The sequence below is a fragment of the Coffea eugenioides genome, chromosome 1, assembly GCF_003713205.1.
Source record: "Coffea eugenioides isolate CCC68of chromosome 1, Ceug_1.0, whole genome shotgun sequence".
In the NCBI taxonomy this organism is placed as follows: Eukaryota; Viridiplantae; Streptophyta; class Magnoliopsida; order Gentianales; family Rubiaceae; genus Coffea; species Coffea eugenioides.
Genome location: NC_040035.1, coordinates 51,715,034 through 51,730,646, shown reverse-complemented (window position 1 = coordinate 51,730,646; position 15,613 = coordinate 51,715,034). Strand labels below are relative to the sequence as shown.

General features: G+C 37.5%; 2 protein-coding genes across 5 annotated transcripts; both read left to right on the top strand.

Annotated features, from left to right (window-relative positions):
• The first annotated feature begins 715 nt into the window (after nt 1–715).
• Nucleotides 716–4,132, top strand: LOC113776960 (tropinone reductase homolog At5g06060-like). 4 transcript variants are annotated; one of them, XR_003469139.1, is made up of 6 exons: nt 716–1,068; nt 1,179–1,392; nt 2,755–2,971; nt 3,069–3,175; nt 3,531–3,611; nt 3,745–3,834. XR_003469139.1 is itself a non-coding variant. In XM_027322013.1 (5 exons), the coding sequence occupies exons 1-5, from the start codon at nt 812–814 to the stop codon at nt 3,931–3,933; spliced, it is 984 nt and encodes a 327-aa protein (XP_027177814.1). In that variant the 5' UTR covers nt 716–811; the 3' UTR covers nt 3,934–4,132. The 4 variants fall into 4 exon arrangements, 2 of the variants coding, with proteins under 2 accessions (XP_027177814.1, XP_027177822.1); XR_003469138.1 differs by having other exon boundaries at nt 3,527–3,611; XM_027322013.1 differs by lacking the exon at nt 3,531–3,611 and having other exon boundaries at nt 3,745–4,132.
• Nucleotides 4,133–12,014: 7,882 nt separating this feature from the next.
• On the top strand, nt 12,015–14,300 carry LOC113775442 (probable protein phosphatase 2C 24). The gene is made up of 4 exons (XM_027320329.1): nt 12,015–12,911; nt 13,044–13,358; nt 13,462–13,567; nt 13,692–14,300. The coding sequence occupies exons 1-4, from the start codon at nt 12,411–12,413 to the stop codon at nt 14,021–14,023; spliced, it is 1,254 nt and encodes a 417-aa protein (XP_027176130.1). The 5' UTR covers nt 12,015–12,410; the 3' UTR covers nt 14,024–14,300.
• The last annotated feature ends 1,313 nt before the right edge of the window (nt 14,301–15,613 follow it).

The window sequence follows — 15,613 nt, the reverse complement described above, 5'->3', positions numbered from 1 at the left end:
CTCGACCTACAAGCCAAAAAGAGCGACTTAGGTCCCTCTTTAGCTCAGTGATTTACATAGTATTAGCTAACTGTAAGAGAGTAACTAGTTCAGTATGTCAAAGACTTTAGGAAAATATGTTCTCAATACATGTTGTTGAATTTTTTTTATTCTCTTTCTTTTTCTTTTCTATTTTTCAAATTTAGGGACAGTTTGTAACTAATTTGCGCTAGATATATGTACCTTGATGCCAAAAAAAAATATCAGAGGGGCAGTAATTAGGAGGTCCAAAATTTGTGGCAGTGTTAGATCATTTCAAGATGGCAGGTAGCTCCCCTCTAAATCTTCAAAGGTTTAATAGGGATCGGTGGAAAAGTGATCAAATTAATCCAGAGTAGCTCACCCTTTGAGAACAAAGAAAACTAACAATAATAAAAAGAGAAGAATCTTAGAAATGTTTGAACTCAGAGTGATTAAAGCTAATTAATCATATTCAGGGTTAATACTAGCTTTGGTCTCCAAAGTTACTGTTCCAGTGCATCTATTTCGGCATCCTATCCTAAGCTCGAAGGCAGCCCACAATCAACTGGTTTTGGGTCTCACAAATTGTTTGGTGTTAGGTCCAGATCTGACTACATCCATATTCGCATTTTTATTACTATGTAAAAATCTTTTGTGGTCAATAAGTAAATGGCCTGCCCATCCGTAGGAGTGATTATTTGCTTCATCTAAAGAACTAAGGGTTAAAATGTGATTGTGCAGACATGTTAATCGCATTTTTATTACTGTATTCACAGATCTTACAGTAAATCTCAATTAGAGAACTGGAAAAATGTACACTACTAGTCTACTAGTCCGACAACCGTGCCAAGCAGCGTCTCCACCGCTAAAAACCCATCCTCTCCACCTTCGATGTCCAAAACCAACGTTACATTGTTCAACTCCTTCAGGCACAAAAACCTCAGTCGCCAATTGCTTATGTCTTGGACTCACAGCATCCAGCGCTACTCTGCCTCCATCAAGCAGGGCCTCCAGATGGTCCCTTGGGGGCATGACTGCTCTAGTCACCGGCGGCACCAGGGGCATCGGGTCAGCTTCATATATAAACTTGTCTCATCGTACTTTTAGTATTTAGTTTGTCGAATTTGTTTGAAAGATTTGATTTTGAGATGTGGGTTGTGTCTATATTGTGTAGCAAGGCATGCTATTGTGGAGGAATTGGCTGGGCTTGGAGCCACCGTGCATACGTGTGCCCGCAACGACGCTGAGCTCTGCAGCTGTTTGAAGAAATGGAAAGATGGTGAGGAGTCTTTTCAGGTCACTGGGTCAGTTTGCGATGTGTCATCTAGAGCCGATCGTCAGAGGTTAGGGGATACTGTTTCGTCCTTGTTCAATGGGAAGCTCAACATTCTTGTAAGCGTTTTCCCATTGTACAGCATTTTGTTGCAAGAATGTAAAATGCTGGAAATGCATTGAGAATAAATAATGCATATGTATTTCATGTGTAATTGGATACAACTTTTGGTGATAATTGATCAAGGTGACTGAGATTTTTAAGTGGATTCTGATGACTCGAGTCAAATTTTGTGGAACTAGGAAGTTTGATTGCTTATGTGACCTTGAATATTAACCCTTGTTTTATTGAAGGAATTGGTACAGGGTCCATTAATAATTAATGTTCATGATTCGCCTAGATATTCTCTGCTTTAATTGGTTCTGGAAAAGTAACCTGAGGTTATTTTTGGTTGTGTCAGTTTTGAGATTTTAGCTCCCTTCGATCTGAATGCCCCTCAAAAGATGTTGCTTTGATACTTTTCTCCTATGTATTAATGCCTAGAAATAGCACTTGGTTTAAAGTGAGAGTTTCATTGAAGAACTAATTGGTAGTGTAATCATTGTTGAGCGATCAGAAATTTATGATTGTAGAGGGTGTTCAAGCATGCATGCAAAATGACATATTGAGTTGATGAGGAGAGTAGGGCATGTAGGACTGTGGTTACCACTTCAACTGGAGATATTTGATCGGTTGGAGGTAGAAATGTCACTATAAATACTGAGTTGAACATAACAATGCTAGAACAACCCATATAGTAATTATGTTTAACAATCTCAAGACCCAAAATTTCATTAAGGTACTTCTATAGCTTTTGCTTCAACTTATCTTGATAGATACTCTTTGCCATATGTGAAATCATTTCCATGTATCTTTCCTTTTCCCAAACATCCATCCCAGATATGGTTTACATCATTTTCTGCTTCTCTTTTCTTATTACTTTGCAAATGTTTTCATTTCCTAATATTTGTAAACATTGCTAGTCTTGTTGCAGCCTTATAAAACAATCTTCTGAGTCTATTAGGTATGCATTCATCATCTGAAGTTCCAACAGCACTTATCTAGTTAGACACAATCTACTTTCATCCTGAGATTCGCATTGTCAATCTTTCTACTACTGTTGAGAATTAAATTCTAAAAATCTAGATGTTTTTTGTATTCTCCTTTTCACAAAGAAGGTACATGGTTAGATTTGCTTCTGCCCTTCCTCAAAAAAGCCACCGATTTAAATATTAATTTCCATGAAGAAAGTATGTATGGCCGTTCCCAATGGGCTGCAGGTGTTTGGTTTTAAGTTTCCATTTTATCCCTATATTCTGTCCACTAGCATCATTTGAAGGTCTCTGATGTTTTCTAGTTGTAGCAATTAATGGACTTCAACGTTTTACCTTCAATCACTTGTATGATTAACAAGTTCACTTGCTACTTTTCTGGATCAGTAGGTAAATAATGTCGGCAGCAATATCCGAAAACCTATTGTTGATATCACGGCAGAAGAATTCTCCGCTCTGGTCACAACGAATTTTGAATCTGTTTTCCACTTGTGCCAACTGGCATATCCCCTTCTGAAAGCATCAGGATCAGGAAGTGTTGTGTTTACATCTTCTGTCTCTGGTTTTGTGTCCTTGAAGTCCATGTCTGTTCAAGGAGCCACCAAAGGTACTCTTTGTTAAAACAAAGGCCTTTTACCTTTCCATGCTGACCATGACTATGAAAAGGAGCAATATGATGTTCTTTTTTGGTCTGTGACTTGCAGGAGCAATTAATCAACTGACAAGAAGTTTAGCATGTGAGTGGGCAAATGACAACATCAGGAGCAATGCAGTCGCACCGTGGTACATCAAGACCTCAATGGTGGAGCAAGTAATTATCTTTTGCTTTGTCTCTTGGGTAATATGATCAACTATTTCCAGTAAAAAGTTCACATTTGGATCTTTTTGTCTCAGTGAGATAGGTCTTCTGTGAATCTGAAACTCTGCTAAAATGTCAATATTTTTCTCAATTTTTGCTCCGTTGAAATTTTCTCGACGACTGTAGCAATGTGTGACCAAATTTAAATGCTTGTACAGTCAAATTTGCCAATCCTTCTGTGTCTGCTGGGTATGCCAGTAGACGTTTTAAGGGAAAGAAAAGTGTAAGAGTAGCATAAAAGTAACAAACCAAAGAACAAATAATTGTTCGCCCGCCTTGCTTACCCCCTCCTCGTTCACCCAGGCAGATTGTGGGGTGGGTTTGAGCTGAAAGCTTTGGAGCATTCTTTGGGTCCTTTGTTCTTCAGCGTCTGCATAGTTGCACTAAGGTAGACTTTTCAGGCAGCACCTTGTATAAAATAAGCACATGCAGTTTTAGGAAGGATATATGTCAATTCCAATATGCAAACTGCATATAGGAGTATAATTATGACAGCAGTTATGTTCCCTCTTCTATTACAGGTGTTGAGTAACAGAGAATTTCTAGAAGACGTATATGATCGAACTCCACTCCACCGTCTTGGAGATCCGGCTGAGGTCTCATCTCTTGTTGCATTCCTCTGTCTACCAGCATCATCGTATATTACTGGCCAGATAATATGCGTCGATGGAGGGATGTCCGTGAATGGCTTCTGCCCTCGTACGTACTAGCAACTTGCCACTTTTCTTGTTTGTCGTTATAGGGTAATCAGTACATATTGCCATCTCCCATCTATGTTGGAACTACCATGGATTCGCTCTGGATCGTTCTTCCTTTTTAGTAGCTGTATTTGTTGGATGAGTTTAGACAATAGTCATGCACTCGAAATAAGGACTCTTGGTTTAGACATTAACATGCTCTTTTTGCTTATTCACTGCCATTCCAAATAACAGATTAACTGCTAAACTTGTTTATCATGCATAATTAGATTTGTGATAGGCATATTGCTAGGTAGCCGAGACTGCTGTGAACAGCCTTGTGACCTTATTGGTCGGATAACATAATTCTTGCTTCTTCTCTTTTCTTTTTTTTTAATTTATAGCCCAGCTCAAATACAAAATCTATCGACCGAATAGGACATGAGATTGATGAACATTTTGCAGATTTTTGCAATCTAGATATAGATAGAAGTGCCATGGATTCAAACTTTGTCCTTGACAAAATTGCCTCTAGAACCATCAACCTTTGGACTGGTGGCCACCACCAATGCATTTCCCACCAATTTATCACAATTAAATGTGGCCTTGCTTAAAAAATTCAATCAGGTGCATAGTGCACCCGTCTGGTCCGATGGTGATTCAGTTCTCTTCGAGTTATCTCAGGACCTTTTCTGGTCCTCCCTTTCTCATAGTATAGGAAGCTATCATATCGATAAAAAATAAAATTAAAAAAAAAAGGAAATTGCCGCTAGGATTGACAGAAGGGGGCTCAATCTTCTTTCTCATTCCTACCAAAGGGTCTGGCCTTAAGGGAGCATTAACTACGGCGTAGTTTCGTCCAAGCTTCATCGCGTGGTCATGGATGTTAATTGCCCTCTGTATTTCTCTTGTTATGCATAATTCCAACGAGTAGTGGGATCCGCGAACTTGTTTATTGAAGGTGAACTCCTCCTCCTCCTCCTCCTAATAACGCCAAGTATAGCAATAGTAGGTGTTTCCATCATTTGATGGCTGCTACAAGTTATAGGCCACCAACCCCACTCCCAACCGGTCAAAAACTTGAGAGTTAAAAACTGGTGCGGTGGCAATTTCCCTAAAAAATAAAATCTGGGTTCACAAAACGACTTTTTTTTAAAAAAAAATACTTGGGACGAGTTTTGCAACTTCAAAACTACTATATAATCACATGTTTCAGCAATTTAATTCAAAGTGATGCGTAACCGCCCTAACTTGGAATATTTCTCGTTCAAGAATAATAAAACGTCACAACTTATTATAGTGATCAAATCTTCGCTCCCGACCTTTCTGTCACTTTCAATTCTACGGTTCTCATTTCTTTCTTTCTACCATCAAAACCAAGAAAATGGCAAAATCTTTGGGAAGACCATAATGAAAAATGGCAAAAACGTCGCCCACCCTTTTTGTTCGAGACGTGGCAATATCAGGCAACGAGAGTTTGCGTTTCAAGATGACAAGCAAAGTGATTCATGCAGACACGGACGGGCAAGGGTTGAAGTTGGAGCATGCATGCAGGAGTTATCAAATCTCTGAACCACCACCGTATCATCATTGATCAGTCAGACTCAGACCACTCCTTGCCTTGCTCCCGGACGCGGGGCTGGAGCGGTTGTTCTGACAACCGCTCCGGAAGGTGTTACATCATTACATCATCTGTACAAGGTATAACAATAGAACAACAGCGAGTAACACTATAACAATATTTTTGTGAGTCCCACACGGCGTGAAAATTAAGTTACAAGACGTGATTTAACCTGCACAAATTTTTGAGGCCTCATCCAGGCCATGAACTGCCTGGGTCTGACAACCGTCCAGGCCCCTCGTCCCTTGCTCGCTTGCATACTACCTACCATCTTTAACGTCAAATACATATTGGTTTGGGGTTGGTGAAGTGTCTTCGAATTTCACACCACATAAAATATCTCTAAATATTTTTTTATAAATAACTAATGATCTCGGGGTATATTTTAAACCGTAATGAAATGATGATGGGAGTTGAAAGTGACCAAACTTGATTTTATTTTTTTTATTTTTTTAAAAAGAAAAAATCTTGGTTTACCATCATGGAAAAGCTCTCATTTCCTGGAACGTTCATCATCATGGTGTATGATTATAAGCTAACCTAACTTTTTACTACCAGGATTCAAGAGTTTGAAATTACCCGAACAGAGAGCCCTGAATCAATGAGACATAACTTTCGTCGCGGTCTGGTCAGGTTACGTACATACTTTTCTCCCACCGTCCTACTTCCACAACACGTGTCCTCCAGCTTTGGCAAGAAAGCACATCGTATACACAACTGACACAAGACCATAAGACTTAAAAAGCCTGAAATCTTACCTAAAGATATTCCGCGTGTCCGCTCTTGGTAGACTCAAGAATCCGGTTACGTAATAGTACAAGGCAGATGGCACTATCAAAATCAAATGTCGATCATGATCATGCCGCTGATTGATTTATTGAGGAAGGCACGGGGGGTTTATTCTGGTTCGGTTCATGCTGGTCAATTCCTTGTTCGCTATATATCTAAGGGTTATTATCACCCATTCACCCCCCCCAAACTATATATCACTATTATCATATTATCTTCTATAATTATTTTTTAGTCACTTCACCACATAAATAATTCAACTCAATATGTTAGAAATTTTAGATAAAAATATTCCTTTATTGTATAGTATTATCACATTGTTATTATCATTTTATCCCTTAAAATTGTAATGATACAGTCGCTTAAATTCCTAACATTAGTTTCTATGATTTTTTCTCATCGCTAATCTAACTAGTATGATCAAAATTTTTTAAATGTATTTACCCTTTGTTACATATAATTAAAAATAAAAAGTTGGAATGGTTATTCTTTCTTTTTTTTCACTTTAAAAGATCCAAAAACATAAAAAAAAGGATTTTCTCAAATTAGTTTTCACATTTATTAATACTAGAAAAAGAAAAAGAGATAGGGAAGAAGGGGACAAAAAATTAGATTTTGCTAAAAAAGAAAATAAAAAAGTCTAATATTAACATATTACTTTAAGGTTATCAGGATTGGGATTGGAATTTGGTGGTAAACAAAAAAGTGAAATAATTTTAACATAATAGAAGTATTTAATTCTTTCTTATTTATATTTTTTCAAAAAAAAAATTGAGCTCTCCCTCTCCCTCTTCCCCTCCCTCTCCCTCTTCCCCTCCCATCTTTCTATTTTTTTTTTCAATATTAATAAAATTGTTAAGAAGAAAGAGATTAATATTTTGACTTTTTTTCTTAATACTAAAAAGTAGAAAAGTCACTTTAAATTATTATTTTTATTATACAAATAGCAGGGTACTTTTTTTTAAAAGTTCTTTAACTTACTATGTTGGTTTAATGGTGGGATAAATTGTCTAAAAAATAATTTTAGGGGATAAATTGATAATGAAATTATAGTTTATAGGGGTAAAGTGATAATAATTTTAAGAGTTAAACATGTCTTTTCACTTTAATAAACGAAATCCGTTAAGTTTGACAAGTTAATTTTGAGGATCAAATAACTAAAAGACAATAATATTAAGGAGAAAATTGATAATTACACTGAATGTTAAGGAGATAAAGTGATAACAACGCTGCAGTATTTTTGAAGATGATGCAGGGTGCAAAATGTCAGAACAAAAGTTTCACTTCCATTTTCGGTATCATTATGCGTTGCACTTGGCGGTTTTAAAAGCATGTGGCATTTCATTTTCTATCAAACTTTTGGCAAAAAGAACAGCGGTTACGCAATTAAGACTTCACCACTTTAATTTTTCTATCCAATAGTAATTAGTGTTAACATTTTAAGAATTAGAAGTTCTATATTCAAATTCCCTTTCCTCCTCCCAATTCTTAAATCTCATTTTTCTTAAGTTAAAAGGTTTTTTTTTTAAAAAAAAAAAGAAGAAAAGAAAGAAGACATTTTAGGAAAGCCATTTATTTTGTGAAAATCAATAAAGTGGTGGATCGGGACCAGCTGAATAGTGCGAGCAGGTGGGTGGCGTGGCAAGAGTGTAGGATGGGGTGTCAATTTCAATTAGGAGAGAGTACAATTGCTTGCCAGCCAGAATTTACAGGTGTTGGATATCCAATGGCTTCAGCCAGCAACTGGTCCTGCAGTATTATTATTATCAGTATTAAGCTCCTAGGACGACCGCTACAACCAACTCCTTGATGGATTTTCTTAAATGTTTCACAATTTTGCATTTGTTTGATTCGATGATGATGACGATGATTCAATTTTCTCCGAGTAAAATAAAAAAGTTATTATGTATATAAAAAAAAAAAAAATACTAGGACGGACTACTACTCCTACGACTACTTCTATATTCTGTTGCTTGCTTTGATGGGTCGTGTGTTGTCCTGCTCTAGTTTGACGGGTTTCCTCCTCCATCCATCCAAGGAATTTCCCTTTTGCTGTTTCCGCTTTCCACCTGTCAGTGTTTCCCTTTTCGGCTTTCAAGCCTTCTCTTTTTCTGCTGTAAAGAGGACCCGGAAAATCATCAGTGTTTAGTCGTAGCTCGTACTTTTTTGGTTTTTTGAGCCTCTTTCCTATCCTAGAGGGCGGAAAGGAGAGTTTCAAAATTTTTTTGGGATTCATTCAATGCTTGTGACATAAAATAATAATTAAAATTTATGTGTATGATATAAGTAAAATAAAATTTGACTTTTTTTTTCCTGAAATTCTTGATATCCAAATAACCTCATTGTGTACAGACTCAACTCTGATACCTCATTTTAAATTTTTTTTTACCGTAAGTAGAGTTTGAATATCCAAAAAAAAATTTAATTCCCTTTTTATCGACATTAAGACAAAGCTCAGTGGTTAGCCGTGGTAGTAATTTGCGATTCCTTATACTATATAAGATTGAGTTTTAGTCAAAGAGAGAGTTGAATTTCAACCGCATGGGCGGGGGCATTTTGGAAATTTAAAAAATATATTGTTTTTTTTAACCTTTGGTACAACTGATTGCAACATGTATTTGGATGTTTTTATATTAAAACCCCCATGTTTGTACATTTAAAGCTTGTATTTATAGACACATCTGAATATTTGTGGAATGTAGGTTAATTTTGGTGATCATATGTCTGAAATTCAGCCATTTGAAACAGCATCTCTACCGGTAATAAAACACTATTTACATTCCAATTAAACGGTCAATAAATGTGGGTATGCTGCTAAATTATTGTTTGAGCATCTCTTTCAATTCTTCCTCCTTCACATTCTTTAGTTTTCTCCCTTTCGACTTCCAGGATTACGTTATTGTTTTAGCCTTTACACTCAACATTTCATAATGGTTTTCAGTAGAAGCTATATTTCCTTAGTATTACTTAATATGCGCTATTATCTTATGTTTATTTTTATTTACTGGCGCACCACAAGCATCTAAAAAATTTTCTTTAACCACTCGTACCAAACACCCGTGCGATGGTCAGATATTCCCCCTCTAGTAATGTCTATGAGAAAAGGAAAACAGGGAAAATTGCTTTGACACAACGCTAACAGAGGCCTCCAAGTGCCTAAACTTAATAGCGAAAGTGAGCTGTTAATTAACGGTGGAAATGAGACAAATCCTTTTAGTCCTAAAATATATGTTTGCATGACGAGACAGCACAAATTAAATTAATACGTGTGGAAACTATTTAGTCACTCTCTCTTTTTTTCTTTTCTTTTTTGTTTTGACGTGATAGAAGTATTTCTTGTCAATTTGACTAATCTTTGAGTTATTTATTAGCAGTATCCAAACTCACCATTCCTTTTGTCTGTGCATGTGTAACTAACTGCATATTGCTTCGTTTACTAATACCTGAATTGGTTTTAGCTTGTACACTTAGAAGTTGTAGTAATTGACTAACTCGAACGTTGATGGAATTCGTTTTTTCACTTTGTATCAAATTTTAATCACTAAATTGCTCCGTTTGGATTGATCATTTTTTCAAAAATAAAATTTTCAAATACAACATTACAGTAATACACAATAGCTCAAAAAAGAAAAAAAATCCCATCCATACAATATATCAAATATTTCAAACAAATTTATAGTAAAAATTTTTAATATACACTGTTACAGTAAAATTTTTCAAAAACACCCTAAAAAAGGCTAATCCAAATGGAGTAATATTTAGCTATTTCTTCTCCTACATAAAATATATCGAAATCAACTTGGAAAAATTTTCGTGTAAGCAAGGAACGGACACGTTGTTAAACTTTGTCTTGAATAGTAGTGGTTAGTGGCAGTAGTATAAAACACAGAGGTAACACAATTTGATAAGAGTCTTCTTCCCCGGCGGCTACAACCAAAAACGGGGACTCCGGAGTCCGACCTATTTCGTTAATCGGCGCCGAAATGATCCAATGCAAACTAAAAATGACTTTTTCAAACAGTTTATCAACCTAACAAATGGGCTACCGGCCGGCCAATTTTGTCAAAAAGGCAAAACAAAAAATAACACGTTTGAATCTTTGAGAATAATTTTTAAAATAAAATCACTAAAATGGCTCTCAACTCACTATTTTTAAAAATTAGAATCTCGAAATGCGACTAGCAATTTGGGATGGAAAGAATAGAGTTTATATTCTTTTCTTTTTTTTTTGGTAATAAAAGAGACTATACATTGAACAAACTTAAGTTATATATACAAAATGAGGGAAGCAAATTCTCTTAAGATCTGCATCTACTAGATTTCTCAAAGCATAAGGAATACTATCATAGCATACAAAATTCACGTTTTGTTGAGTACTCAGTTTCGTCAATCTGTCAGCACACTGATTTGCTTCTCGATAAGCATGTCTGTGTGTGACTTTCGGCAGAGTAGAGATCAGGAACCTGCAATCAGAGATAATTGAAGCATACTCATGAGTTGAGGTATCTGCAGATTTAAGCAAGCGTAGAGCAGTATATTCGTTCACCTGTATCGTTGGTGTGATGGATATAGAACACATTTGATGTTGCATTCTTAAACGTGAAATATTAATGTTTAAATTTCTTAAACATTTCATAAAGCGACATTTCTACCAAAGGTAATGTACTAATCAATATCCTTAATTTTTTTAAAAAATATGCTTAATTATGTTTATATGGTATTTGAACGTACTCTAAAAATTCTTCCGTTGAAAGCAGCATCACAAAGGAATGAGATTTTGAGTTAGCTCTAAAATTAAAAAAGGACAAAACAAGAACGTGAAAAATGAATCAATCGGACCGAAACTCTTGAAACGTGTCATGTTTCTTCCCATCACAGCCAAGACGACCTTCTTCATCATCATCGTCCCCCTCCCCCCCCACAGGTCAGATATTCAAATATTCTCCCGAGCCGAGTGTCAACGACGTAGACGTACCAGTGGGTCCCCCAACCCCCGCCCCCCACCTTCATTCTTCTGCTACGTAATCACTTGTGATTGGACCCCGTGACCCCATCATTCAGTATAAGCCTCCCCCACCCCCCCCTTCTTTTTAAAATTCCTAATATCACATACAATCTCGTACTCCATGAGTTATACACGTGTACTTAAAAAAATAGACATTAAAAAATCTGATTAAAAAAAGTTTAGGGATTGATTAAAATTAAGATTAAAAATGATTGAGAATATAAAAAATTAAGTCGAGAAATGTGTTTTGTGATGGAAACGAAATATTATTTTAAAAAATTTGGTATTCAAACAAATCTAAATTAACAAGAAAAGTATAAATATCACAATTAAATATTATTTTTAAAAAATTAAAATTTTAAAATATGATAGTAAAATAATTGGGACGGAAGATTGAATAAGAAATGTGAACGTGGTCCGAGGAGCACAGGCGTGTCAGAAAAGGAAGCGTTGATAAAGGATAGAGTGGTGTTTTCAATCCGCCGGGCCACGTATTGGGCCCTTTCCGTCCCCTTACACGTGTTGTATTTGAACCGACGAGTGGAAGATGTTTTTGGACACTTTAACGGCCCTGATTTACTACTCTACTTATTTAGGCGGGTACGCACCACACTATTATTAACTCTCCTCTCAATTCTTACATTTGTACCACCACCCCAGCGGCAGCTGCTACTACTATTTCCTACCTAAAACGCTGTCGTCCAATCCCCATTTAGCATGCGCTCTACTGCTTTTGAGTTTTTTTTTTTAATGAACAGTAATAATTAAAGAAGAGGAAACGGGAAAATTAAGGAGGTCTCTGCGTACGCCGTGGGAGGAAGATAAAAGGGAGAGTAGAGGAAGACTGGTGTCCTTTTAAGGGGTCCAATTGTCCCCTCCCACTGCTTTCTTTATTATCTACTTCTCCATCATTTTCCTTTTCTGCGAGATCAAAACAAAACGAAGATAAAAAAAAAAAGAGAGGAAACTAAGAGGTAGAAGAGATAAATTTGGAGCAAATTTGATTCTTTTTTATTTTTTTTGAATATTTGGAGCTGGATTGGTTTGTAGTAATCAAGGAGGAGGAAGAATTTAGGTGCAGGTGCATGCCGCGGAATGGCGGAGATATGTTGCGGAGTGGCGAGTGAGAGGGAGGCGGCGTCGTCGGTTTGCAAGCCGAGTTCCAGAGCGGCGAGGCGGAGGAGAATGGAGATCCGGAGGATCAAGTTTGTAGCGCACCCGGAGGATGGTGCGGAGAACGGAAAGAAGCGGCCGAGGCTGGAGATATATCCGGCTGCGTCGGTTTCGCGGGAGTGCGATTACGCTGTCGGGGATCAAAATCTTGTCTCCAAGGTGAAAAACGGAATGAATAAGGAGATGACCGACGAGTTCCCCCCGATTTTGAATGGTGCTCCGATTTTTTTGACTGCACAATTGGCATCGACGCTGCTTGTCAATTCCAAACCGTTCCCAAAGTTCGGAATGGCGTCGGTTTGCGGGAGGCGGAGAGATATGGAAGACGCGGTGGCGATTCGTCCTTCGTTTTGCCGCGGAGACTTTGAAGACGCCGCTCTGCTTCATTATTTCGCCGTCTATGACGGTCACGGATGCTCTCATGTGCGTTATGTGTGCATATACATACTCTGTGAGGACAAAAAAAACGCGCACACACGAATCAGTTTTTTTTTGGTAGCCTTTTTCTTTTGGATCTAAAGGCTTAAAATTGACGGCAGAATTTGAATTTTACAGGTGGCGGCAAAGTGTAGAGAGCGGTTGCACGAGCTGGTGAAGGAAGAGCTAGAGAGCAGAGAAGAAAGTACGGAATGGAAAAATGCAATGGAGCGAAGCTTCATTCGTATGGACAAGGAGGTAGTTACATCCAGCGCCAGCTTGATGGCCTCCAACTGCCGCTGCGAGCTTCAAACGCCCGAATGCGACGCAGTTGGATCGGCCGCCGTCGTAGCAATTGTAACTCCAGATAAGATCATTGTGGCCAATTGTGGTGATTCTCGTGCCGTCCTTTGCCGTAATGGCAAGGCCATCCCCCTCTCTGACGATCATAAGGTAAACGCATTACGTGGCACTTTTCTTCTTAACTAAAATATATATTTCATCTTTGGTTTTAAAATTTATGTGTGTTTTCCCACCACCATTTTGTAATCTACAGCCGGATCGGCCAGATGAACTGAATCGGATACAGGGCGCCGGTGGACGCGTAATATATTGGGATTGTCCACGCGTCCAAGGAGTTCTTGCCATGTCACGAGCCATAGGTAAAATTAATAGTAGTAATTAAAATACTGGACTAGACCAGTATTTTCAAATTAATTCTTGCGGGCCGATGGAGGAATATTAGCTGATTAAAAATTTTTCTTTGGGCGGTGTTTAATTTTTTAGGTGACAATTATTTGAAGCCATATGTGAGCTGTGTGCCGGAGGTGACGATCACAGATCGGACGGCGGACGACGACTGTTTGATATTGGCAAGTGATGGATTATGGGACGTGGTGTCGAACGACACCGCATGCGGGGTGGCTCGGATGTGTCTGAAGAAGGGGAAAGGACCACCGTGTTCGCCGGGGGAGGAGGTGGGGAATGAGAATTCAGACAAGGCTTGTTCTGATGCATCAATGCTATTAACAAAGCTGGCTTTGGCTAGGAGGAGCGCCGACAACGTCAGTGTTGTCGTAATCGATCTGAGGAAGGACGTGTCCAGACTCCAGAGATAGATTGATTTAGAGCTCTCTCTCTCTCTTTTTGGGTTGGTTGCAAAAAATCAATCGTTGTGTAATTTTTAATGTTTTCCATCTTCTTTTGTTCAATCTCTCCAAAGAATGGGAAGAGAAATACCAAGCTTGTTATTTGGTTCCCTAACATGGCCTTTGGCTTTTGTAAATCTCAATCGTACAAAGTTTTCCCATTTGAGGTCTCGTGCGGATCTAGATTTTGCGAATGGAAGCAAAGGGAAACGAAATGAAAGGAACCTGCATCGTCTTTTTTTTCGTAGATTTTTAGTTTGGAAGTATTACCTTTTTTATTTTTCATATATATATATATATATATATATTGTTAAAATTTGAATACGTAGGTTTGGGTAGAAAATCTCTGCATGCTGCACAAAAATGGCGGAATGATTTGTTTGCCTAGTGCATATAGGGTGGGTAGGGGCCGTCGTTCCAGAACGATGGTGGGTCAGTCCTCAAGGCCGAGGGTCGTAAGATGATACCCTATACAAATCCCTCAGTCCCCGCTTTCTTTGATCTTTTGCTTGGACAATAAGTATTGTACATGCTACTCGTTCGCTTTGACCGTACACGACGTGATTATTACTTAAATTTGGTCTCAGACGGATGTTTTTGGTGTGCTTTGTATACGGCTGTAAAAGAGAAGTCTAGTTTTGGATTAGTTGAGTCAATTTTGATTCCATTTTACTAACGTTTGAGTTTGGACTCACAACTTTCAATGTAAAATTTAAACTGATTTTAAATTTGAGCCTAGTCAAGCTCAAATTTAAAATCTACTTGAGTTTTAAAAATAAAAATATTATTTTATTTTTAAAAATAAATAAAATATTTTATTAGGAATATATATATATATATATGTGCATATGATTTTACTATTAAAATAAAAAATAAGAATTCAAGTCAGTTCAAGAGTTAATAAATATGAGTGGAATTTTTCTATATTCAACTAGATTTCGATAGCTCGATTTGGTAGATTTCAACTCTTGATCAAGCTGACTCGCAAGTAAATTTGTAGCTATAGCTTTGAGCAAGGAGTCTTTGCACCAATTATTTATTTCATCGAGGGTAGCATATTGAAAGTTCGCGCTATAAAAGCTGGCGCATTATGTTATGTAAGAGCCTAAATCCGGGGATCATACATTGCAATTGCAGCTGAAGTCTCAATCGACGAAATGGACAAATTAAATACAGAAGACTTCCATTTTTAAGTTCAAAATAACTTGTCAAGTCTTAGATTAAGAAAAGGTTTTGACACTCCACAGTTGTACAGATGTAAAGGCAAACTTGCGGCTTCAAGAAGGGTGATGAATCGTAAATTTATGGTCTTAATTGCAGTTAGGAAGATGTAGCCGCATGTTCATCGCTGACATGTGTCGTTTAGAGGATGGGTTGGTTGGTTAGTTCCATCATCCATGGGCTGGCATAGCTAAACAAGTTCTAAATTACGTGCCGCATAACAAAGTAGTGCCTGAATATGAAAATGAAAGGTCCGGCTGCGCATTTAGATTTTAGAATGGACACAAATTTATAGAATAGCGAGCAGTAAAACATATGGACATTGATGTGGGGTTCGCG

Coding starts and splice junctions, on each gene's coding strand:
- LOC113775442 (XM_027320329.1), top strand. CDS start 12,411: ATGGCGGAGATATGTTGCGGAGTGGCGAGTGAGAGGGAGGCGGCGTCG. Junction 12,912..13,043: donor ACGGTCACGGATGCTCTCAT/GTGCGTTATGTG, acceptor TGAATTTTACAG/GTGGCGGCAAAGTGTAGAGA. Junction 13,568..13,691: donor TGCCATGTCACGAGCCATAG/GTAAAATTAATA, acceptor TTAATTTTTTAG/GTGACAATTATTTGAAGCCA.
- LOC113776960 (XM_027322013.1), top strand. CDS start 812: ATGTACACTACTAGTCTACTAGTCCGACAACCGTGCCAAGCAGCGTCT. Junction 1,069..1,178: donor GGCGGCACCAGGGGCATCGG/GTCAGCTTCATA, acceptor TTGTGTAGCAAG/GCATGCTATTGTGGAGGAAT. Junction 2,972..3,068: donor TGTTCAAGGAGCCACCAAAG/GTACTCTTTGTT, acceptor TGTGACTTGCAG/GAGCAATTAATCAACTGACA.